Genomic DNA, 24,286 nt, shown 5'->3' with positions numbered 1-24,286 from the left:
ATTGTATGGTGAGGATGAGGGAGGGTTAGAGGTAGAGGACAGTATTACATGGTGAGGATGAGGAGGGTTAGAGGTAGAGGACAGTATTACATGGTGAGGATGAGGAGGGTTAGAGGTAGAGGACAGAATTACATCGTGAGGATGAGGAGGGTTAGAGGTAGAGGACAGTATTACATGGTGAGGATGAGGAGGGTTAGAGGTAGAGGAAAGAATTACATGGTGAGGATGAGGAGGGTTAGAGGTAGAGGACAATATTACATGGTGAGTAGGGTTAGAGGAGGACAGTATTACATGGTGAGGATGAGGAGGGTTAGAGGTAGAGGACAGTATTACATGGTGAGGATGAGAAGGGTTAGAGGACAGTATTACATGGTGAGGATGAGGAGGGTTAGAGGTAGAGGACAGTATTACATGGTGAGGATGAGGAGGGTTAGAGGTAGAGGACAGTATTACATGGCGAGCAGGTTTAGAGCTAGAGGACAGTATTATATGGTGAGGATGAGGAGGGTTAGAGGACAGTATTATATGGTGAGGATGAGGAGGGTTAAGGGAGGACAGTATTACATGGTGAGGATGAGGAGGGTTAGAGGTAGAGGACAGTATTACATGGTGAGGATGAGGAGGGTTAGAGGTAGAGGACAGTATTTTATGGTGAGGATGAGGAGGGTTAGAGGTCGAGGACAGTATTACATGGTGAGGATGAGGGCTAGAGGTAGAGGAGAGTATTATATGGTGAGGATGAGGAGGGTTAGAGGTAGAGGACAGTATTATATGGTGAGGATGAGGAGGGTTAGAGGTAGAGGACAGTATTACATGGTGAGGATGAGGAGGGTTAGAGGTCGAGGACAGTATTACATGGTGAGGATGAGGAGGGTTAGAGGTAGAGGACAGTATTACATGGTGAGGATGAGGAGGGTTAGAGGTAGAGGACAGTATTACATGGTGAGGATGAGGAGGGTTAGAGGTAGAGGACAGTATTACATGGTGAGGATGAGGGCTAGAGGTAGAGGAGAGTATTATATGGTGAGGATGAGGAGGGTTAGAGGTAGAGGACAGTATTACATGGTGAGGATGAGGAGGGTTAGAGGTAGAGGACAGTATTACATGGTGAGGATGAGGAGGGTTAGAGGTAGAGGACAGTATTACATGGTGAGGATGAGGAGGGTTAGAGGTCGAGGACAGTATTACATGGTGAGGATGAGGGCTAGAGGTAGAGGAGAGTATTATATGGTGAGGATGAGGAGGGTTAGAGGTAGAGGACAGTATTACATGGTGAGGATGAGGGTTAGAGGTAGAGGAAAGAATTACATGGTGAGGATGAGGGCTAGAGGTAGAGGAGAGTATTATATGGTGAGGATGAGGAGGGTTAGAGGTAGAGGACAGTATTACATGGTGAGTAGGGTTAGAGGAGGACAGTATTACATGGTGAGGATGAGGAGGGTTAGAGGACAGTATTATATGGTGAGGATGAGGAGGGTTAGAGGTCGAGGACAGTATTACATTGTGAGGATGAGGGCTAGAGGTAGAGGAGAGTATTATATGGTGAGGATGAGGAGGGTTAGAGGTAGAGGACAGTATTATATGGTGAGGATGAGGAGGGTTAGAGGTAGAGGACAGTATTACATGGTGAGGATGAGGGTTAGAGGTAGAGGAAAGAATTACATGGTGAGGATGAGGAGGGTTAGAGGTAGAGGACAATATTACATGGTGAGTAGGGTTAGAGGAGGACAGTATTACATGGTGAGGATGAGGAGGGTTAGAGGTAGAGGACAGTATTACATTGTGAGGATGAGGAGGGTTAGACGAGGACAGTATTACATGGTGAGGATGAGGAGGGTTAGAGGTAGAGGACAGTATTACATGGTGAGGATGAGGAGGGTTAAGGGAGGACAGTATTACATGGTGAGGATGAGGAGGGTTAGAGGTAGAGGACAGTATTTTATGGTGAGGATGAGGAGGGTTAGAGGTCGAGGACAGTATTACATGGTGAGGATGAGGGCTAGAGGTAGAGGAGAGTATTATATGGTGAGGATGAGGAGGGTTAGAGGTAGAGGACAGTATTATATGGTGAGGATGAGGAGGGTTAGAGGTAGAGGACAGTATTACATGGTGAGGATGAGGAGGGTTAGAGGTCGAGGACAGTATTACATGGTGAGGATGAGGAGGGTTAGAGGTAGAGGACAGTATTACATGGTGAGGATGAGGAGGGTTAGAGGTAGAGGACAGTATTACATGGTGAGGATGAGGAGGGTTAGAGGTAGAGGACAGTATTACATGGTGAGTAGGGTTAGAGGAGGACAGTATTACATGGTGAGGATGAGGAGGGTTAGAGGACAGTATTATATGGTGAGGATGAGGAGGGTTAAGGGAGGACCATATTACATGGTGAGGATGAGGAGGGTTAGAGGTAGAGGACAGTATTACATGGTGAGTAGGTTTAGAGCTAGAGGACAGTATTATATGGTGAGGATGAGGAGGGTTAAGGGAGGACCATATTACATGGTGAGGATGAGGGTTAGAGGTAGAGGACAGTATTACATGGTGAGGATGAGGAGGGTTAGAGGTAGAGGACAGTATTACATGGTGAGGATGAGGAGGGTTAGAGGTAGAGGACAGTATTACATGGTGAGTAGGGTTAGAGGAGGATAGTATTACATGGTGAGGATGAGGAGGGTTAGAGGTAGAGGACAGTATTGTATGGTGAGGATGAGGGAGGGTTAGAGGTAGAGGACAGTATTACATGGTGAGGATGAGGAGGGTTAGAGGTAGAGGACAGTATTACATGGTGAGGATGAGGAGGGTTAGAGGTAGAGGACAGTATTACATGGTGAGGATGAGGAGGGTTAGAGGTAGAGGAAAGAATTACATGGTGAGGATGAGGAGGGTTAGAGGTAGAGGACAATATTACATGGTGAGTAGGGTTAGAGGAGGACAGTATTACATGGTGAGGATGAGGAGGGTTAGAGGTAGAGGACAGTATTACATGGTGAGGATGAGGAGGGTTAGAGGTAGAGGACAGTATTACATGGTGAGGATGAGGAGGGTTAGAGGTAGAGGACAGTATTACATGGCGAGCAGGTTTAGAGCTAGAGGACAGTATTATATGGTGAGGATGAGGAGGGTTAGAGGACAGTATTATATGGTGAGGATGAGGAGGGTTAAGGGAGGACCATATACATGGTGAGGATGAGGAGGGTTAAGGGAGGACCATATACATGGTGAGGATGAGGAGGGTTAGAGGTAGAGGACAGTATTACATGGTGAGTAGGTTTAGAGGTCGAGGACAGTATTATATGGTGAGGATGAGGAGGGTTAGAGGTAGAGGACAGTATTACATGGTGAGGATGAGGAGGGTTAGAGGTAGAGGAAAGAATTACATGGTGAGGATGAGGAGGGTTAGAGGTAGAGGACAATGTTACATGGTGAGTAGGGTTAGAGGAGGACAGTATTACATGGTGAGGATGAGGAGGGTTAGAGGTAGAGGACAGTATTACATGGTGAGGATGAGGAGGGTTAGAGGAGGACAATATTACATGGTGAGGATGAGGAGGGTTAGAGGAGGACAGTATTACATGGTGAGGATGAGGGTTAGAGGTAGAGGAGAGTATTATATGGTGAGGATGAGGAGGGTTAGAGGTAGAGGACAGTATTACATGGTGAGGATGAGGAGGGTTAGAGGTAGAGGACAGTATTACATGGTGAGGCTGAGGAGGGTTAGAGGTAGAGGACAGTATTACATGGTGAGGATGAGGAGGGTTAGAGTTAGAGGACAGTATTACATGGTGAGGATGAGGAGGGTTAGAGGTAGAGGACAGTATTACATGGTGAGGATGAGGAGGGTTAGAGGTAGAGGACAGTATTACATGGTGAGGATGAGGAGGGTTAGAGGTAGAGGACAGTAATTACATGGTGAGGATGAGGAGGGTTAGAGGTAGAGGACAGTATTATATGGTGAGGATGAGGAGGGTTAGAGGTAGAGGACAGTATTGTATGGTGAGGATGAGGAGGGTTAGAGGTAGAGGACAGTATTGTATGGTGAGGATGAGGGAGGGTTAGAGGTAGAGGACAGTATTACATGGTGAGGATGAGGAGGGTTAGAGGTAGAGGACAGTATTACATGGTGAGGATGAGGAGGGTTAGAGGTAGAGGACAGAATTACATCGTGAGGATGAGGAGGGTTAGAGGTAGAGGACAGTATTACATGGTGAGGATGAGGAGGGTTAGAGGTAGAGGAAAGAATTACATGGTGAGGATGAGGAGGGTTAGAGGTAGAGGACAATATTACATGGTGAGTAGGGTTAGAGGAGGACAGTATTACATGGTGAGGATGAGGAGGGTTAGAGGTAGAGGACAGTATTACATGGTGAGGATGAGAAGGGTTAGAGGACAGTATTACATGGTGAGGATGAGGAGGGTTAGAGGTAGAGGACAGTATTACATGGTGAGGATGAGGAGGGTTAGAGGTAGAGGACAGTATTACATGGCGAGCAGGTTTAGAGCTAGAGGACAGTATTATATGGTGAGGATGAGGAGGGTTAGAGGACAGTATTATATGGTGAGGATGAGGAGGGTTAAGGGAGGACAGTATTACATGGTGAGGATGAGGAGGGTTAGAGGTAGAGGACAGTATTACATGGTGAGGATGAGGAGGGTTAGAGGTAGAGGACAGTATTTTATGTTGAGGATGAGGAGGGTTAGAGGTCGAGGACAATATTACATGGTGAGGATGAGGGCTAGAGGTAGAGGAGAGTATTATATGGTGAGGATGAGGAGGGTTAGAGGTAGAGGACAGTATTATATGGTGAGGATGAGGAGGGTTAGAGGTAGAGGACAGTATTACATGGTGAGGATGAGGGTTAGAGGTAGAGGAAAGAATTACATGGTGAGGATGAGGAGGGTTAGAGGTAGAGGACAATATTACATGGTGAGTAGGGTTAGAGGAGGACAGTATTACATGGTGAGGATGAGGAGGGTTAGAGGTAGAGGACAGTATTACATTGTGAGGATGAGGAGGGTTAGAGGAGGACAGTATTACATGGTGAGGATGAGGAGGGTTAGAGGTAGAGGACAGTATTACATGGTGAGGATGGGGAGGGTTAAGGGAGGACAGTATTACATGGTGAGGATGAGGAGGGTTAGAGGTAGAGGACAGTATTTTATGGTGAGGATGAGGAGGGTTAGAGGTCGAGGACAGTATTACATGGTGAGGATGAGGGCTAGAGGTAGAGGAGAGTATTATATGGTGAGGATGCGGAGGGTTAGAGGTAGAGGACAGTATTATATGGTGAGGATGAGGAGGGTTAGAGGTAGAGGACAGTATTACATGGTGAGGATGAGGAGGGTTAGAGGTCGAGGACAGTATTACATGGTGAGGATGAGGAGGGTTAGAGGTAGAGGACAGTATTACATGGTGAGGATGAGGAGGGTTAGAGGTAGAGGACAGTATTACATGGTGAGGATGAGGAGGGTTAGAGGTAGAGGAAAGAATTACATGGTGAGGATGAGGAGGGTTAGAGGTAGAGGACAATATTACATGGTGAGTAGGGTTAGAGGAGGACAGTATTACATGGTGAGGATGAGGAGGGTTAGAGGTAGAGGACAGTATTACATGGTGAGGATGAGGAGGGTTAGAGGTAGAGGACAGTATTACATGGTGAGGATGAGGAGGGTTAGAGGTAGAGGACAGTATTACATGGCGAGCAGGTTTAGAGCTAGAGGACAGTATTATATGGTGAGGATGAGGAGGGTTAGAGGACAGTATTATATGGTGAGGATGAGGAGGGTTAAGGGAGGACCATATACATGGTGAGGATGAGGAGGGTTAAGGGAGGACCATATACATGGTGAGGATGAGGAGGGTTAGAGGTAGAGGACAGTATTACATGGTGAGTAGGTTTAGAGGTCGAGGACAGTATTATATGGTGAGGATGAGGAGGGTTAGAGGTAGAGGACAGTATTACATGGTGAGGATGAGGAGGGTTAGAGGTAGAGGAAAGAATTACATGGTGAGGATGAGGAGGGTTAGAGGTAGAGGACAATGTTACATGGTGAGTAGGGTTAGAGGAGGACAGTATTACATGGTGAGGATGAGGAGGGTTAGAGGTAGAGGACAGTATTACATGGTGAGGATGAGGAGGGTTAGAGGAGGACAATATTACATGGTGAGGATGAGGAGGGTTAGAGGAGGACAGTATTACATGGTGAGGATGAGGGTTAGAGGTAGAGGAGAGTATTATATGGTGAGGATGAGGAGGGTTAGAGGTAGAGGACAGTATTACATGGTGAGGATGAGGAGGGTTAGAGGTAGAGGACAGTATTACATGGTGAGGCTGAGGAGGGTTAGAGGTAGAGGACAGTATTACATGGTGAGGATGAGGAGGGTTAGAGTTAGAGGACAGTATTACATGGTGAGGATGAGGAGGGTTAGAGGTAGAGGACAGTATTACATGGTGAGGATGAGGAGGGTTAGAGGTAGAGGACAGTATTACATGGTGAGGATGAGGAGGGTTAGAGGTAGAGGACAGTAATTACATGGTGAGGATGAGGAGGGTTAGAGGTAGAGGACAGTATTATATGGTGAGGATGAGGAGGGTTAGAGGTAGAGGACAGTATTGTATGGTGAGGATGAGGAGGGTTAGAGGTAGAGGACAGTATTGTATGGTGAGGATGAGGGAGGGTTAGAGGTAGAGGACAGTATTACATGGTGAGGATGAGGAGGGTTAGAGGTAGAGGACAGTATTACATGGTGAGGATGAGGAGGGTTAGAGGTAGAGGACAGAATTACATCGTGAGGATGAGGAGGGTTAGAGGTAGAGGACAGTATTACATGGTGAGGATGAGGAGGGTTAGAGGTAGAGGAAAGAATTACATGGTGAGGATGAGGAGGGTTAGAGGTAGAGGACAATATTACATGGTGAGTAGGGTTAGAGGAGGACAGTATTACATGGTGAGGATGAGGAGGGTTAGAGGTAGAGGACAGTATTACATGGTGAGGATGAGAAGGGTTAGAGGACAGTATTACATGGTGAGGATGAGGAGGGTTAGAGGTAGAGGACAGTATTACATGGTGAGGATGAGGAGGGTTAGAGGTAGAGGACAGTATTACATGGCGAGCAGGTTTAGAGCTAGAGGACAGTATTATATGGTGAGGATGAGGAGGGTTAGAGGACAGTATTATATGGTGAGGATGAGGAGGGTTAAGGGAGGACAGTATTACATGGTGAGGATGAGGAGGGTTAGAGGTAGAGGACAGTATTACATGGTGAGGATGAGGAGGGTTAGAGGTAGAGGACAGTATTTTATGGTGAGGATGAGGAGGGTTAGAGGTCGAGGACAATATTACATGGTGAGGATGAGGGCTAGAGGTAGAGGAGAGTATTATATGGTGAGGATGAGGAGGGTTAGAGGTAGAGGACAGTATTATATGGTGAGGATGAGGAGGGTTAGAGGTAGAGGACAGTATTACATGGTGAGGATGAGGGTTAGAGGTAGAGGAAAGAATTACATGGTGAGGATGAGGAGGGTTAGAGGTAGAGGACAATATTACATGGTGAGTAGGGTTAGAGGAGGACAGTATTACATGGTGAGGATGAGGAGGGTTAGAGGTAGAGGACAGTATTACATTGTGAGGATGAGGAGGGTTAGAGGAGGACAGTATTACATGGTGAGGATGAGGAGGGTTAGAGGTAGAGGACAGTATTACATGGTGAGGATGGGGAGGGTTAAGGGAGGACAGTATTACATGGTGAGGATGAGGAGGGTTAGAGGTAGAGGACAGTATTTTATGGTGAGGATGAGGAGGGTTAGAGGTCGAGGACAGTATTACATGGTGAGGATGAGGGCTAGAGGTAGAGGAGAGTATTATATGGTGAGGATGCGGAGGGTTAGAGGTAGAGGACAGTATTATATGGTGAGGATGAGGAGGGTTAGAGGTAGAGGACAGTATTACATGGTGAGGATGAGGAGGGTTAGAGGTCGAGGACAGTATTACATGGTGAGGATGAGGAGGGTTTAGAGGTAGAGGACAGTATTACATGGTGAGGATGAGGAGGGTTAGAGGTCGAGGACAGTATTACATGGTGAGGATGAGGAGGGTTAGAGGTCGAGGACAGTATTACATGGTGAGGATGAGGAGGGTTAGAGGTAGAGGACAGTATTACATGGTGAGGATGAGGAGGGTTAGAGGTAGAGGACAGTATTACATGGTGAGGATGAGGAGGGTTAGAGGTAGAGGACAGTATTACATGGTGAGGATGAGGAGGGTTAGAGGTAGAGGACAGTATTACATGGTGAGTAGGGTTAGAGGAGGACAGTATTACATGGTGAGGATGAGGAGGGTTAGAGGACAGTATTATATGGTGAGGATGAGGAGGGTTAAGGGAGGACCATATTACATGGTGAGGATGAGGAGGGTTAGAGGGAGAGGACAGTATTACATGGTGAGTAGGTTAGAGCTAGAGGACAGTATTATATGGTGAGGATGAGGAGGGTTAAGGGAGGACCATATTACATGGTGAGGATGAGGGTTAGAGGTAGAGGACAGTATTACATGGTGAGGATGAGGAGGGTTAGAGGTAGAGGACAGTATTACATGGTGAGTAGGGTTAGAGGAGGACAGTATTACATGGTGAGTAGGTTTAGAGCTAGAGGACAGTATTATATGGTGAGGATGAGGAGGGTTAAGGGAGGACCATATTACATGGTGAGGATGAGGGTTAGAGGTAGAGGACAGTATTACATGGTGAGGATGAGGAGGGTTAGAGGTAGAGGACAGTAATTATATGGTGAGGATGAGGAGGGTTAGAGGTAGAGGACAGTATTATATGGTGAGGATGAGGAGGGTTAGAGGTAGAGGACAGTATTGTATGGTGAGGATGAGGAGGGTTAGAGGTAGAGGACAGTATTGTATGGTGAGGATGAGGGAGGGTTAGAGGTAGAGGACAGTATTACATGGTGAGGATGAGGAGGGTTAGAGGTAGAGGACAGAATTACATTGTGAGGATGAGGAGGGTTAGAGGTAGAGGAAAGAATTACATGGTGAGGATGAGGAGGGTTAGAGGTAGAGGAGGACAGTATTACATGGTGAGGATGAGGAGGGTTAGAGGTAGAGGACAGTATTACATGGTGAGGATGAGAAGGGTTAGAGGACAGTATTATATTGAGGATGAGGAGGGTTAGAGGAGGACAGTATTACATTGTGAGGATGAGGAGGGTTAGAGGTAGAGGACAGTATTACATGGTGAGGACGAGGAGGGTTAGAGGTAGAGGACAGTATTACATGGTGAGGATGAGGAGGGTTAGAGGACAGTATTACATTGTGAGGATGAGAAGGGTTCGAGGACAGTATTACATTGTGAGGATGAGGAGGGTTAGAGGTAGAGGACAGTATTACATGGTGAGGATGAGAAGGGTTAGAGGTAGAGCACAGTATTACATGGTGAGGATGAGGAGGGTTAGACGTAGAGGACAGTATTATATGGTGAGGATGAGGAGGGTTAGAGGTAGAGGACAGTATTGTATGGTGAGGATGAGGAGGGTTAGAGGAGGACAGTATTACATTGTGAGGATGAGGAGGGTTAGAGGTAGAGGACAGTATTACATGGTGAGGATGAGGAGGGTTAGAGGTAGAGGACAGTATTACATGGTGAGGATGAGGAGGGTTAGAGGTAGAGGACAGTATTACATGGTGAGGATGAGGAGGGTTAGAGGACAGTATTACATTGTGAGGATGAGAAGGGTTCGAGGACAGTATTACATTGTGAGGATGAGGAGGGTTAGAGGTAGAGGACAGTATTACATGGTGAGGATGAGAAGGGTTAGAGGTAGAGGACAGTATTACATGGTGAGGATGAGGAGGGTTAGACGTAGAGGACAGTATTATATGGTGAGGATGAGGAGGGTTAGAGGTAGAGGACAGTATTGTATGGTGAGGATGAGGAGGGTTAGAGGTAGAGGACAGTATTGTATGGTGAGGATGAGGAGGGTTAGAGGTAGAGGACAGTATTATATGGTGAGGATGAGGGAGGGTTAGAGGTAGAGGACAGTATTACATGGTGAGGATGAGGAGGGTTAGAGGTAGAAGACAGTATTATATGGTGAGGATGATGAGGGTTAAGGGAGGACCGTATTACATGGTGAGGATGAGGAGGGTTAGAGGTAGAGGACAGTATTATATGGTGAGGATGAGGAGGGTTAGAGGTAGAAGACAGTATTACATGGTGAGGATGAGGAGGGTTAGAGGTAGAGGACAGTATTATATGGTGAGGATGAGGAGGGTTAGAGGTAGAGGACAGTATTACATGGTGAGGATGAGGAGGGTTAGAGGTAGAGGACAGTATTATATGGTGAGGATGAGTAGGGTTAGAGGTAGAGGACAGTATTACATGGTGAGGATGAGGAGGGTTAGAGGTAGAGGACATGGTGAGGATGAGGAGGGTTAGAGGTAGAGGACAGTATTACATGGTGAGTAGGGTTAGAGGTAGAGGATAGTACCCCCTTTAACCCACCTGTCCTGTGTCCAATCCTCCAGGGAAGGTATTCAGGGCTGGAGATGGTGCAGACGCTCACTCTGCTGCCGACGGCCCCCTTCAGTTTGCAGCTAAAGTCTTCTGTGGTGGACGAGACTGCTGTTACTGGCTTTGATACCCTGGACGTAAAACATTTGTACAGGAACCGGGTTAGGTTCTACAAATTAAGCATCTGCCAAGGGTTAGGGCCCTAGACATGAGACTAACCCTAACCCTACCCCAACCCAATAGTGTATTAGTACTAAGAAAACTCCTACCCTAAGCCAATAGGTACATCATACCCTAACCCAACATCTAAAATGGCGGCAGAAGAAATGGCAGGAGTTTTACGGGCCCAACCAATTGTGCTATTGTGGGGTTTTTTGCGTTATTTGTAACTTATTTTGTACAGTCGTGGCCTAAAGTTGAGAAGGACACAAATATTGATTTTCACAAAATCTGCTGCTTCAGTTTGTATGATGGTAATTTTCATATACTCCAGAATGTTATGAAGAGTGATCTGATGAATTGCAATTAATTGCTAAGTCCCTCTTTGCTATGCAAATTAACTGAATCCCCCAAAAACACTTCTACTGCATTTCAGCCCTGCCACAAAAGGACCAGCTGACATGTCAGCGATTCTCTCATTAACAACAGGTGTGAGTGTTGACGAGGACAAGGCTGTTGACAAGGACAAGGCTCTGTCATGCTGATTGAGTTTGAATAACAGACTGGAAGCTTCAAAAAGAGGGTGATGCTTGGAATCATTGTTCTTCCTCTGTCAATCATGGTTACCTGCATGGAAACACATACCGTCATCATTGCTTTGGACAAAAAGGGCTTCACAGGCAAGGGTATTGCTGCCAGTAAGACTGCACCTAAATCAACCATTTATCGGATCATCAAGAACTTCAAGGACAGCGGTTCAATTGTTGTGAAGAAGGCTTCAGGGCACCCAAGAAAGTCCAGCAAGCGCCAGGACCGTCTCCTAAAGTTGATTCAGCTGTGGGATCGGGGCACCACCAGTACAGAGCTTGCTCAGGAATGGCAGCAGGCAGGTGTGAGTGCATCTGCACGCACAGTGAGGAGAAGACTTTTGGAGGATGGCCTGGTGTCAAGAAGGGCAGCAAAGAAGCCACTTCTCTCCAGGAAAAACATCAGGGACAGACTGATATTCTGCAAAAGGTACAGGGATTGGACTGCTGAGGACTGGGGTAAAGTCATTTTCTCTGATGAATCCCCCTTACGATTGTTTGGGGCATCCGGAAAAAAGCTTGTACGTGGAAGACAAGGTGAGCGCTACCATCAGTCCTGTGTCATGCCAACAGTAAAGCATCCTGAGACCATTCATGTGTGGGGTTGATTACCTCCTGAACAGGTAATCAAATGGCTACCCAACCCCTCTTTTAAGCTGCTGCTACTCCGTTTATCATATATACATAGTCACGAACAAAACATTCATGAACATACTACCTCAATCAGCCCGACTAACCGGTTGCATGTATACAGCCCCGTTACTGTATGCAGCCCCGTTACTGTATGCAGCCCCGTTACTGTATGCAGCCCCGTTACTGTATGCAGCCCCGCTACTGTATGCAGCCCCGTTACTGTATGCAGCCCCGCTACTGTATGTAGCCTCGCTACTGTATGCAGCCTCGCTACTGTATGCAGCCCCGCTACTGTATGCAGCCTCGCTACTGTATGCAGCCCCGCTACTGTATGCAGCCCCGCTACTGTATGCAGCCCCGCTACTGTATGCAGCCCCGCTACTGTATGCAGCCCCGCTACTGTATGTAGCCCCGCTACTGTATGCAGCCTCGCTACTCTCCAAGATGGAGATATATATATATATATATTTCAATTTCTTTTCGATTTTTTATTCGATTATACCTTCCGGTAACCTGCCTCACCCAATGTGATATGGAATCGCTATTATTTTCAATTTTAGAACACATTCAAGTATCTCCAGAAGCTAACAAGCTATTTAGTCATTGTTAGCCACTGCTAGCGGCTTTTACCTTCTGCACAGATACCAGCCCTGTTCTTAGCCTGGATAATACTCGCCAGTCTACCAATATCGGACTGTCTCTCCACAACAACGCTGGATTCCTGCCGTAATCCCTGGACCACTACTTCTGATCTTCACAGCTAGCTGGCTCACAGCTAGCTGGCTCACAGCTAGCTGGCTCACAGCTAGCTTTCACTCACCGTGGCACCCAGTACTGAAGCTATCCCTGAGGCCCACCTCCCGGCCTACTCAGCTGAACCCCACTCATACACGGCTACAGCCCAAAACTCCACCGGATCCTTGCTGTAAACTCTGAACCTTGGCACCGGATCACCGCTGCTACCGATTGGATATAGTGGCTAACGCCACTGCCACGAAGCTAGCACCAGTTAGCCGTGAGCCAGGCACATCTTTTACTTGCAATATTGTATTTACTTTGCCACCATGGTCTTTTTTTTGCCTTTACCTCCCTTATCTCACCTCATTTGCTCTCATCGTATATAGACTTGTATCTACTGTATTATTGACTGTATGTTTGTTTCACTCCATGTGTAACTCTGTGTTGTTGTATGTGTCGAACTGCTTTGCTCTATTTTGGCCAGGTCGCAATTGTAAATGAGAACTTGTTCTCAACTTGCCTACCTGGTTAAATAAAGGTGAAATAAAATAAAATGAAAAAATAAAAACCTGTCTACTGTATACAGCCTCTACTGTATATAACCTCTCCACTGTATACAGCCTCTACTGTATACAGCCTCTACTGTATACAGCCTCTACTGTATACAGCCTCTCCACTGTATACAACCTCTCCACTGTATACAGCCTCTACTGTATACAGCCTCTACTGTATATAGCCTTGCTACTGTATACAGCCTCTACTGTATACAGCCTCTACTGTATATAACCTCTCCACTGTATACAGCCTCTACTGTATACAGCCTCTACTGTATACAGCCTCTCCACTGTATACAACCTCTCCACTGTATACAGCCTCTACTGTATACAGCCTCTACTGTATATAGCCTTGCTACTGTATACAGCCTCTACTGTATACAGCCTCTACTGTATATAACCTCTCCACTGTATACAGCCTCTACTGTATACAGCCTCTACTGTATACAGCCTCTACTGTATACAGCCTCTCCACTGTATACAACCTCTCCACTGTATACAGCCTCTACTGTATACAGCCTCTACTGTATATAGCCTTGCTACTGTATACAGCCTCTACTGTATACAGCCTCTACTGTATACAGCCTCTCCACTGTATACAGCCTCTCCTGTATACAGCCTCTCCTGTATACAGCCTCTACTGTATACAGCCTCTACTGTATACAGCCTCTACTGTATACAGCCTCTCCACTGTATACAGCCTCTCCACTGTATACAACCTCTCCACTGTATACAGCCTCTACTGTATACAGCCTCTACTGTATATAGCCTTGCTACTGTATACAGCCTCTACTGTATACAGCCTCTACTGTATACAGCCTCTACTGTATACAGCCTCTACTGTATACAGCCTCTACTGTATACAGCCTCTACTGTATACAGCCTCTACTGTATACAGCCTCTACTGTATACAACCTCTACTGTATACAACCTCTCCTGTATACAGCCTCTACTGTATATAGCCTTGCTACTGTATACAGCCTCTACTGTATACAGCCTCTACTGTATACAGCCTCTACTGTATACAACCTCTCCACTGTATATAAACTCTCCACTGTATATAAACTCTCCACTGTATACAGCCTCTACTGTATACAGCCTCTACTGTATACAGCCTCTACTGTATACAGCCTCTACTGTATACAGCCTCTACTGTATACAGCCTCTACTGTATACAGCCTCTACTGTATATAAGCTCTACTGTATATAGCCTTGCTACTGTATATAGCCTTGCTACTGTATATAGTCTCTCCACTGTATATAACACCTCTACTGTATATAACCTCTACTGTATATAGTCTCTCCACTGTATATAGTCTCTCCACTGTATAAAGCCTCTCCCCTGTATACAACCTCTCCCGTATACAACCTCTCCACTGTATACAACCTCTCCACTGTATACAACCTCTCCACTGTATACAACCTCTCCACTGTATACAACCTCTCCACTGTATACAACCTCTCCACTGTATACAACCTCTCCAGTATACAACCTCTCCCGTATACAACCTCTCCCGTATACAACCTCTCCCGTATACAACCTCTCCCGTATACAACCTCTCCCGTATACAACCTCTCCCGTATACAACCTCTCCCGTATACAACCTCTCCCGTATACAACCTCTCCCGTATACAACCTCTCCCGTATACAACCTCTCCCGTATACAACCTCTCCCGTATACAACCTCTCCCGTATACAACCTCTCCCGTATACAACCTCTCCCGTATACAACCTCTCCACTGTATACAACCTCTCCCGTATACAACCTCTCCAGTATACAACCTCTCCCGTATACAACCTCTCCCGTATACAACCTCTCCCGTATACAACCTCTCCACTGTATACAACCTCTCCCGTATACAACCTCTCCCGTATACAACCTCTCCCGTATACAACCTCTCCCGTATACAACCTCTCCCGTATACAACCTCTCCCGTATACAACCTCTCCCGTATACAACCTCTCCCGTATACAACCTCTCCCGTATACAACCTCTCCACTGTATACAACCTCTCCCGTATACAACCTCTCCCGTATACAACCTCTCCCGTATACAACCTCTCCCGTATACAACCTCTCCCGTATACAACCTCTCCCGTATACAACCTCTCCCGTATACAACCTCTCCCGTATACAACCTCTCCCGTATACAACCTCTCCACTGTATACAACCTCTCCACTGTATACAACCTCTCCACTGTATACAACCTCTCCACTGTATACAACCTCTCCCGTATACAACCTCTCCCGTATACAACCTCTCCCGTATACAACTCTCCCGTATACAACCTCTCCCGTATACAACCTCTCCCGTATACAACCTCTCCCGTATACAACCTCTCCCGTATACAACCTCTCCCGTATACAACCTCTCCCGTATACAACCTCTCCCGTATACAACCTCTCCCGTATACAACCTCTCCCGTATAGTCTCTCCACTGCATATAACCTCTCCTGTATACAGCATCTCCACTGTATATAACCTCTCTACTGTATATTACCTCTCTACTGTATACACTCTCCACTGTATATTATCTCTACTGTATACAGCCTCTCCACTGTATATAACCTCTCTACTGTATATAACCTCTACTGTATATAACCTCTACTGTATATAACCTCTACTGTATATAACCTCTACTGTATATAACCTCTACTGTATACAGCCTCTCCACTGTATATAACCTCTACAGTATATAGCCTCTACTGTATATAACCTGTACTGTATAAAGCCTCTCCCCTGTATACAACCTCTCTCCTGTATACAACCTCTCTCCTGTATATAACACCTCTACTGTATATAACCTCTACTGTATACAGTCTCTTCACTGTATATAACCTCTACTGTATATAGTCTCTCCACTGTATATAGTCTCTCCCCTGTATAAAGCCTCTCCCCTGTATACAACCTCTCCCGTATACAGTCTCTCCACTGCATATAACCTCTCTACTGTATACAACCTCTCTACTGTGTATACACTCTCCACTGTATATAACATCTCTACTGTATATAACATCTCTACTGTATATAACCTCTGTATATAACCTCTACTGTATATAACCTCTACTGTATATAACCTCTACAGTATACAGCCTCTCCAATGTATATAACCTCTACTGTATACAGCCTCTGTACTGTATATAACACCTCTACTGTATATAACATCTCTACTGTATATAACATCTCTCCCGTATATAACATCTCTCCCGTATATAACATCTCTCCCGTATATAACATCTCTCCCGTATATAAACACCTCTCCCGTATATAACACCTCTCCCGTATATAACACCTCTCCCGTATACAACACCTCCCGTATACAACCTCTCCCGTATACAACCTCTCCCGTATACAACCTCTCCCGTATACAACCTCCCGTATAACCTCTCCCGTATACAACCTCTCCCGTATACAACCTCTCCCGTATACAACCTCTCCCGTATACAACCTCTCCCGTATACAACCTCTCCCGTATACAACCTCTCCCGTATACAACCTCTCCCGTATACAACCTCTCCCGTATACAACCTCTCCCGTATACAACCTCTCCCGTATACAACCTCTCCCGTATACAACCTCTCCGTATACAACCTCTCCCGTATACAACCTCTCCCGTATACAACCTCTCCCGTATACAACCTCTCCCGTATACAACCTCTCCCGTATACAACCTCTCCCGTATACAACCTCTCCCGTATACAACCTCTCCCGTATACAACCTCTCCCGTATACAACCTCTCCCGTATACAACCTCTCCCGTATACAACCTCTCCCGTATACAACCTCTCCCGTATACAACCTCTCCCGTATACAACCTCTCCCGTATACAACCTCTCCCGTATACAACCTCTCCCGTATACAACCTCTCCCGTATACAACCTCTCCCGTATACAACCTCTCCCGTATACAACCTCTCCCGTATACAACCTCTCCCGTATACAACCTCTCCCGTATACAACCTCTCCCGTATACAGCGTCTACTGTATACAGCCTCTACTGTATACAGCCTCTACTGTATACAGCCTCTCCATCGTAAAGAACCTCTCCATCGTAAAGAACCTCTCCATCGTAAAGAACCTCTACTGTATATAGCCTCTACTGTATACAGCCTCTCCACTGCATATAACCTCAACTGTATATAGCCTCGACTGTATACAGCCTCTCCACTAAAGAACCTCTACTGTATACAGCCTCTCCACTGTATATAACCTCTACTGTATATATCCTCTACTGTATACAGCCTCTCCACTGTATATAACCTCTACTGTATATAGCCTCTACTGTATACAGCCTCTCCACTGCATATAACCTCAACTGTATATAGCCTCTATTGTATACAGCCCCTCTACTGTATACAGCCTCTCCACTGTATTTAAACTCTACTGTATATAACCTCTACTGTATATAACCTCTACTGTATACAGGCTCTCCACTGTATATAACCTCTACTGTATATAGTCTCGCTAGTGTATACAGCCTCTCCACCGTATATAACCTCTACTGTATACAGCCTCGCTACTGTATACAGCCTCTCCACCGTATACAGCCTCTCCACCGTATACAGCCTCTCCACCGTATACAGCCTCTCCACCGTATACAGCCTCTCCACTGTATACAGCCTCTAGTGTATACAGCCTCTCCACTGTATATAACCTCTACTGTATATAGTCTTGCTACTTAATATAGCCTCTACTGTATACAGCCTCTCCACTGCATATAACCTCAACTGTATATAGCCTCTCGACTGTATATAGCCTCTATTGTATACAGCCTCTCCACTGTAAAGAACCTCTACTGTATACAGCCTCTCCACTGTATATAACCTCTCTACTGTATATAACCTCTACTGTATATAACCTCTACTGTATATAACCTCTACTGTATATAACCTCTACTGTATATACATCCTCTGCACTGTATATAACCTCTACTGTATATAGCCTCTCTACTGTATACAGCCTCTCCACTGCATATACAGTGCCTTGCAAAAGTATTCGGCCCCCTTGAACTTTGCAACCTTTTGCCACATTTCAGGCTTCAAACATAAAGATATAAAACTGTATTTTTTTGTGAAGAATCAACAACAAGTGGGACACAATCATGAAGTGGAACGACATTTATTGGATATTTCAAACTTTTTTAACAAATCAAAAACTGAAAAATTGGGCATGCAGAATTATTCAGCCCCCTTAAGTTAATACTTTGTAGTGCCACCTTTTGCTGCGATTACAGCTGTAAGTCGCTTGGGGTATGTCTCTATCAGTTTTGCACATCGAGAGTCTGAACATTTTTCCCATTCCTCCTTGCAAAACAGCTAGAGCTCAGTGAGGTTGGATGGAGAGCATTTGTGAACAGCAGTTTTCAGTTCTTTCCACAGATTCTCGATTGGATTCAGGTCTGGACTTTGACTTGGCCATTCTAACACCTGGATATGTTTATTTTTGAACCATTCCATTGTAGATTTTGCTTTATGTTTTGGATCATTGTCTTGTTGGAAGACAAATCTCCGTCCTAGTCTCAGGTCTTTTGCAGACTCCATCAGGTTTCCTTCCAGAATGGTCCTGTATTTGGCTCCATCCATCTTCCCATCAATTTTAACCATCTTCCCTGTCCCTGCTGAAGAAAAGCAGGCCCAAACCATGAAGCTGCCACCACCATGTTTGACAGTGGGGATGGTGTGTTCAGGGTGATGAGCTGTGTTGCTTTTACGCCAAACATGACGTTTTGCATTGTTGCCAAAAAGTTAAATTTTGGTTTCATCTGACCAGAGCACCTTCTTCCACATGTTTGGTGTGTCTCCCAGGTGGCTTGTGGCAAACTTTAAACGACACTTTTTATGGATATCTTTAAGAAATGGCTTTCTTCTTGCCACTCTTCCATAAAGGCCAGATTTGTGCAATACACGACTGATTGTTGTCCTATGGACAGAGTCTCCCACCTCAGCTGTAGATCTCTGCAGTTCATCCAGAGTGATCATGGGCCTCTTGGCTGCATCTCTGATCAGTCTTCTCCTTGTATGAGCTGAAAGTTTAGAGGGACGGCCAGGTCTTGGTAGATTTGCAGTGGTCTGATACTCCTTCCATTTCAATATTATCGCTTGCACAGTGCTCCTTGGGATGTTTAAAGCTTGGGAAATCTTTTTGTATCCAAATCCGGCTTTAAACTTCTTCACAACAGTATCTCGGACCTGCCTGGTGTGTTCCTTGTTCTTCATGATGCTCTCTGCGCTTTTAACGGACCTCTGAGACTATCACAGTGTAGGTGCATTTATACGGAGACTTGATTACACACAGGTGGATTGTATTTATCATCATTAGTCATTTAGGTCAACATTGGATCATTCAGAAATCCTCACTGAACTTCTGGAGAGAGTTTGCTGCACTGAAAGTAAAGGGGCTGAATAATTTTGCAAGCCCAATTTTTCAGTTTTTGATTTGTTAAAAACGTTTGAAATATCCAATAAATGTCGTTCCACTTCATGATTGTGTCCCACTTGTTGTTGATTCTTCACAAAAAAATACAGTTTTATATCTTTATGTTTGAAGCCTGAAATGTGGCAAAAGGTCGCAAAGTTCAAGGGGGCCGAATACTTTTGCAAGGCACTGTAACCTCAACTGTATAGAGCCTCTATTGTATACAGCCTCTCCACTGTATATAACCTCTACTGTATATAACCTCTACTGTATACATCCTCTGCACTGTATATAACCTCTACTGTATATAGCCTCTCCTGTATACAGCCTCTCCACTGTATATAACCTCTACTGTATACAGCTTCTCCACTGTATATAACCTCTACTGTATACAGCCTCTCCACTGTATTTAACCTCTACTGTATATAGTCTTGCTACTGTATATAGCCTCTACTGTATACAGCCTCTCCACTGCATATAACCTCAACTGTATACAGCCTCTCCACTGTAAAGAACCTCTACTGTATACAGCCTCTCCACTGTATATAACCTCTACTGTATATAGTCTCGCTACTGTATATAACCTCTACTGTATATAGTCTCGCTACTGTATACAGCCTCTCCACAGTGTACAGCCTCTCCACAGTGTACAGCCTCTCCACAGTGTACAGCCTCTCCACAGTGTACAGCCTCTCCACAGTGTACAGCCTCTCCACAGTGTACAGCCTCTCCACAGTGTACAGCCTCTCCACAGTGTACAGCCTCTCCACAGTGTACAGCCTCTCTACTGTATAACCTCGCTACTGTATACAGCCTCTCCACTGTATACAGCCTCTCCACTGTATACAGCCTCTCCACTGTATACAGCCTCTCCACTGTATACAGCCTCTCCACTGTATACAGCCTCTCCACTGTATACAGCCTCTCCTGTATACAGCCTCTCCTGTATACAGCCTCTCCTGTATACAGCTTCTCCACTGTATACAGCCTCTCTACTGTATATCTGTATATAACCTCTACTGTATACAGCCTCTCTGCTGTATATAGCCTCACTACTGTATATAGCCTCACTACTGTATATAGCTTCTACAGTATACAGCCTCTCCACTGTATGACCTCTACTGTATAAAGCCTCTCTACAGTATATAGCCTCTACAGTATACTCCCTCTCCACTGTATACTGCCTCTCCACTGTATACTGCATCTCCACTGTATATCTGTATATTACCTCTACTGTATACAGCCTCTCCACTGTGTACAGCCACTCCACTGTGTACAGGCTCTCCACTGTGTTCAGCCTCTCCACTGTATACCACCTCTCTACTGTATACATCCTCTCTACTGTATACAGCCTCGCTACTGTATATAGTCTCTCCAATGTATATAACCTCTACTGTATATAACCTCTACTGTATACAGCCTCTCCACTGTATAACCTCTACTGTATACATCCTCTCTACTGTATACATCCTCTACTGTATATAGTTTCTCCAATGTATATAACCTCTACTGTATATAACCTCTCCACTGTATATAACCTCTCCACTGTATATAACCTATACTGTATATAACCTCTACTGTATACAGCCTCTCCACTGTATATCCTCTACTGTATACATCCTCTCTACTGTATACATCCTCTCTACTGTATATAGTTTCTCCAATGTATATAACCTCTACTGTATACAACGTCTCCACTGTATATAGCCTCTACAGTATACTGCCTCTCCACTGTATATCTGTATATAACCTCTACTGTATATAGCCTCACTACTGTATATAGCCTCTACAGTATACAGCCTCTCCACTGTATGACCTCTACTGTATATAGCCTCGCTACTGTCTACAGCCTCTCTACAGTATTTAGCCTCTCCACTCTATACTGCCTCTCCACTGTATATCTGTATATTACCTCCACTGTATACAGCCTCTCTACTGTGTACAGCCACTCCACTGTGTACAGCCACTCCACTGTGTACAGCCTCTCCAGTGTTCAGCCTCTCCAGTGTTCAGCCTCTCCAGTGTATACCACCCCTCTACTGTATACATCCTCTCTACTGTATACAGCCTCTCTACTGTGTACAGCCACTCCACTGTGTACAGCCTCTCCACTGTATACCACCTCTACTGTATACATCCTCTCTACTGTATATAGTCTCTCCAATGTATATAACCTCTACTGTATATAACCTATCCACTGAATATAACCTCTCGATTGTATACAATCTCCCCACTGTATATAACCTCTCTCCTGTATACAGCCTCTACTTTATATAACCTCTACTGTATAGTCTCTCCACTGTATACAGCCCCTCCTGTATACAACTACTGTATACAGCCTCTACTGTATACAGCCTCTACTGCATACAGCCTCTACTGTATATTGTCTCTACTGTATATAGCCTCTACTGTATACAGACTCGCTACTGTATTCAGCCTCGCTACCGTACAAACCCAATAGTTTTAGGACTAAGACACCTCCTAACCCAATAGTTTAGGACTAAGACACCTCCTAACCCAAAAGTTTATTAGGACCAAGACACCTCCTAACCGAATAGTTTATTAGGACTAAGTCACCTGCTACACTAACCCAATAGTTTATTAGGACTAAGACACCTCCTAACCCAACAGTTTATTAAGGACTAAGACACCTCCTAACCCAATAGTTTATTAGGACTAAGACACCTCCTACTACTCTAAACCAATAGACACCTCCTACTCTAACCCAATAATTTAGTTCTAATTATGCCGTAGTTTGTTCCTCTTACCCAAAATCAATGGTTTATTCGGACTAATTCTACCGTAATTTGTTGTGCAGAAACTCTTGCTTCACGTTGATGTCAGTGGTGGTCTTGTGTTTGGAGATGGGGGTCCTGCGAGCATTGGGGAACTCAAAGTCCCAGTCACAGTTGACAATCAGAGGCAGGACCAGGTCTGGCTTCCTGCAGGAGGCACAGCAGCATCGGGGGGCATGACTCAGCAGACGACTCTTCTGGAGAATTTAACAGGTTCACAACAATTTACTTCCAGGTGCATGAAGGGGGGAAATCTAAAGTTTAGCTATGTACTATTTGGGGTTGATATACATTAAACATGTTGTGGAGCATGTACTGTGTTCCTTCTGAGAATATATAACTTAACCATAGTCAATAATATAAATATATTTAATATAAGATTAAGATCAATTTAACTAGTGTGTTAGATGAGTTGAAATAGCTAAAACCTTCATTGATGGAACAGCAAACCAACCTCCTGTAATGCCAGTGAATAAATCCAACATAATTAGTAAATAGTAACAAGAACGTTAGCTGATTGCTGACTAAATAAACGTTTGGGCTAAGCTAGTCAACTACTTGCCCTTGCATGCCCATCCAGGACTTTCTTGGAGTGGTTGTCCAAGACATTAAATGAGGCAAGAAGTCTGGTTGTCATCTTTAGACACTGAAATACATTAGCAACATAGCTATATAACGTTATACTGTTCGTTGAGCTACTTCACTGCCAACAGTGGCAGCTAACGTTAGCTATCAGCCAAACGGAGTTGGACACATCTTTGAACTTAAAATACCTAGCTAGCTACCGTTTATGACACTGGTAATAGCCTGCTAACAGGCTACACAGCCTTGACATTATAGTTCGTCTCCGTTAGCAAGCTAACTACCATCTTTCCAGCTCGCCAGACAAACTACTATTGACCGTTACCATAGCAACACACGAACAGGAGCCAATAGGGGAGACAGAAACTAGATGTGTAGTGGTAGAACAGCGCCCTCCTGCGGTTCAATGTTTCAATGCTATGGAACCCCGTTTGGGTCTTACGTGTAAAAAACATATATATATACACTACTATGCTTTACAAAAAATATAAACGCAGCATGTAAAGTGGTGGTCCCATTTTTCATGAGCTGAAATAAAATATCCCAGATATGTTCCATACGCATAAAAAGCTTATTTCTCTCAAATGTGCACAAATTTGTTACATCCCTGTTCATGAGCATTTCATCTTTGCCAAGATAATTCATCCACCTGACAGGTATGGCATATGAAGAATTTGAAAACAGCATGATCAATACACAGGTGCACTTTTTGCTGGGGATAATAAAAAGGTCACTCTACAATGTGCAGTTGTCTCACACAACACAATGCCCCAGATGTTTAAAGAGTTGAGGGAGCAGGCAATTGGCATGCTGACTGCAGGAATGTCCATCAGAGCTGTTGGCAGAGAATTTAAAGTCAATTTCTCTACCATAAGCCTCCTCCAACATCATTTTAGAAAATTGGCCAGTACGTCCAACCGGTCTCACAACCGCAGACCGCGTAAACAACGCCATCTGATGACCTCCATATCCGGCTTCTTCAACTGCGGGATCGTCTGAGACCAGCCACCCAGACAGCTGATGAAACTGGAGTATTTCTGTCTGTAATATAAAGCCCTTCTGTGTGTGTGGGGGGGGGGGATCATTCTGATTGGCTGGGCCTGGCTCCCAAGTGGGTGGACCTATTCCCTCCCATGGCTGTGCCCATTCCCAGTCATGTGAAATTCAGAGATTTGGGTCTAAAGAATTTATTTCAATTGACTGATTTCCTTATGAATTGTAATTCAGTAAAATCATTCAAATTGTTGCATGTTGCATTTACAACTCACACCTACACACACTGGTTGAAAAAGTAGCCAATTTTCATACT

At 45.0% G+C, this 24,286-nt stretch overlaps 1 protein-coding gene across 1 annotated transcript in view; it reads right to left on the bottom strand.

Moving 5' to 3' along the window:
- Positions 1-23,032, bottom strand: part of LOC109903065 (uncharacterized) — a 64,778-nt gene extending 41,746 nt beyond the window's left edge. Inside the window, exons 1-3 of the mRNA XM_031821624.1 lie at positions 22,958-23,032; positions 22,402-22,592; positions 10,506-10,645 (exon numbers count right to left, since the gene is read on the bottom strand). Coding sequence (XP_031677484.1) covers positions 10,506-10,645; positions 22,402-22,592; positions 22,958-23,032 — 406 coding nt within the window. The remainder of the gene's footprint in view (positions 1-10,505; positions 10,646-22,401; positions 22,593-22,957) is intronic.
- Between the last annotated feature and the right edge of the window lie 1,254 nt (positions 23,033-24,286).

The sequence above is a fragment of the Oncorhynchus kisutch genome, unplaced genomic scaffold (assembly GCF_002021735.2).
Source record: "Oncorhynchus kisutch isolate 150728-3 unplaced genomic scaffold, Okis_V2 scaffold4000, whole genome shotgun sequence".
NCBI classification, from domain to species: domain Eukaryota; kingdom Metazoa; phylum Chordata; class Actinopteri; order Salmoniformes; family Salmonidae; genus Oncorhynchus; species Oncorhynchus kisutch.
The sequence above is the reverse complement of the archived record's forward strand: the minus strand, read 5'-3'. Positions and strand labels throughout refer to the sequence as shown.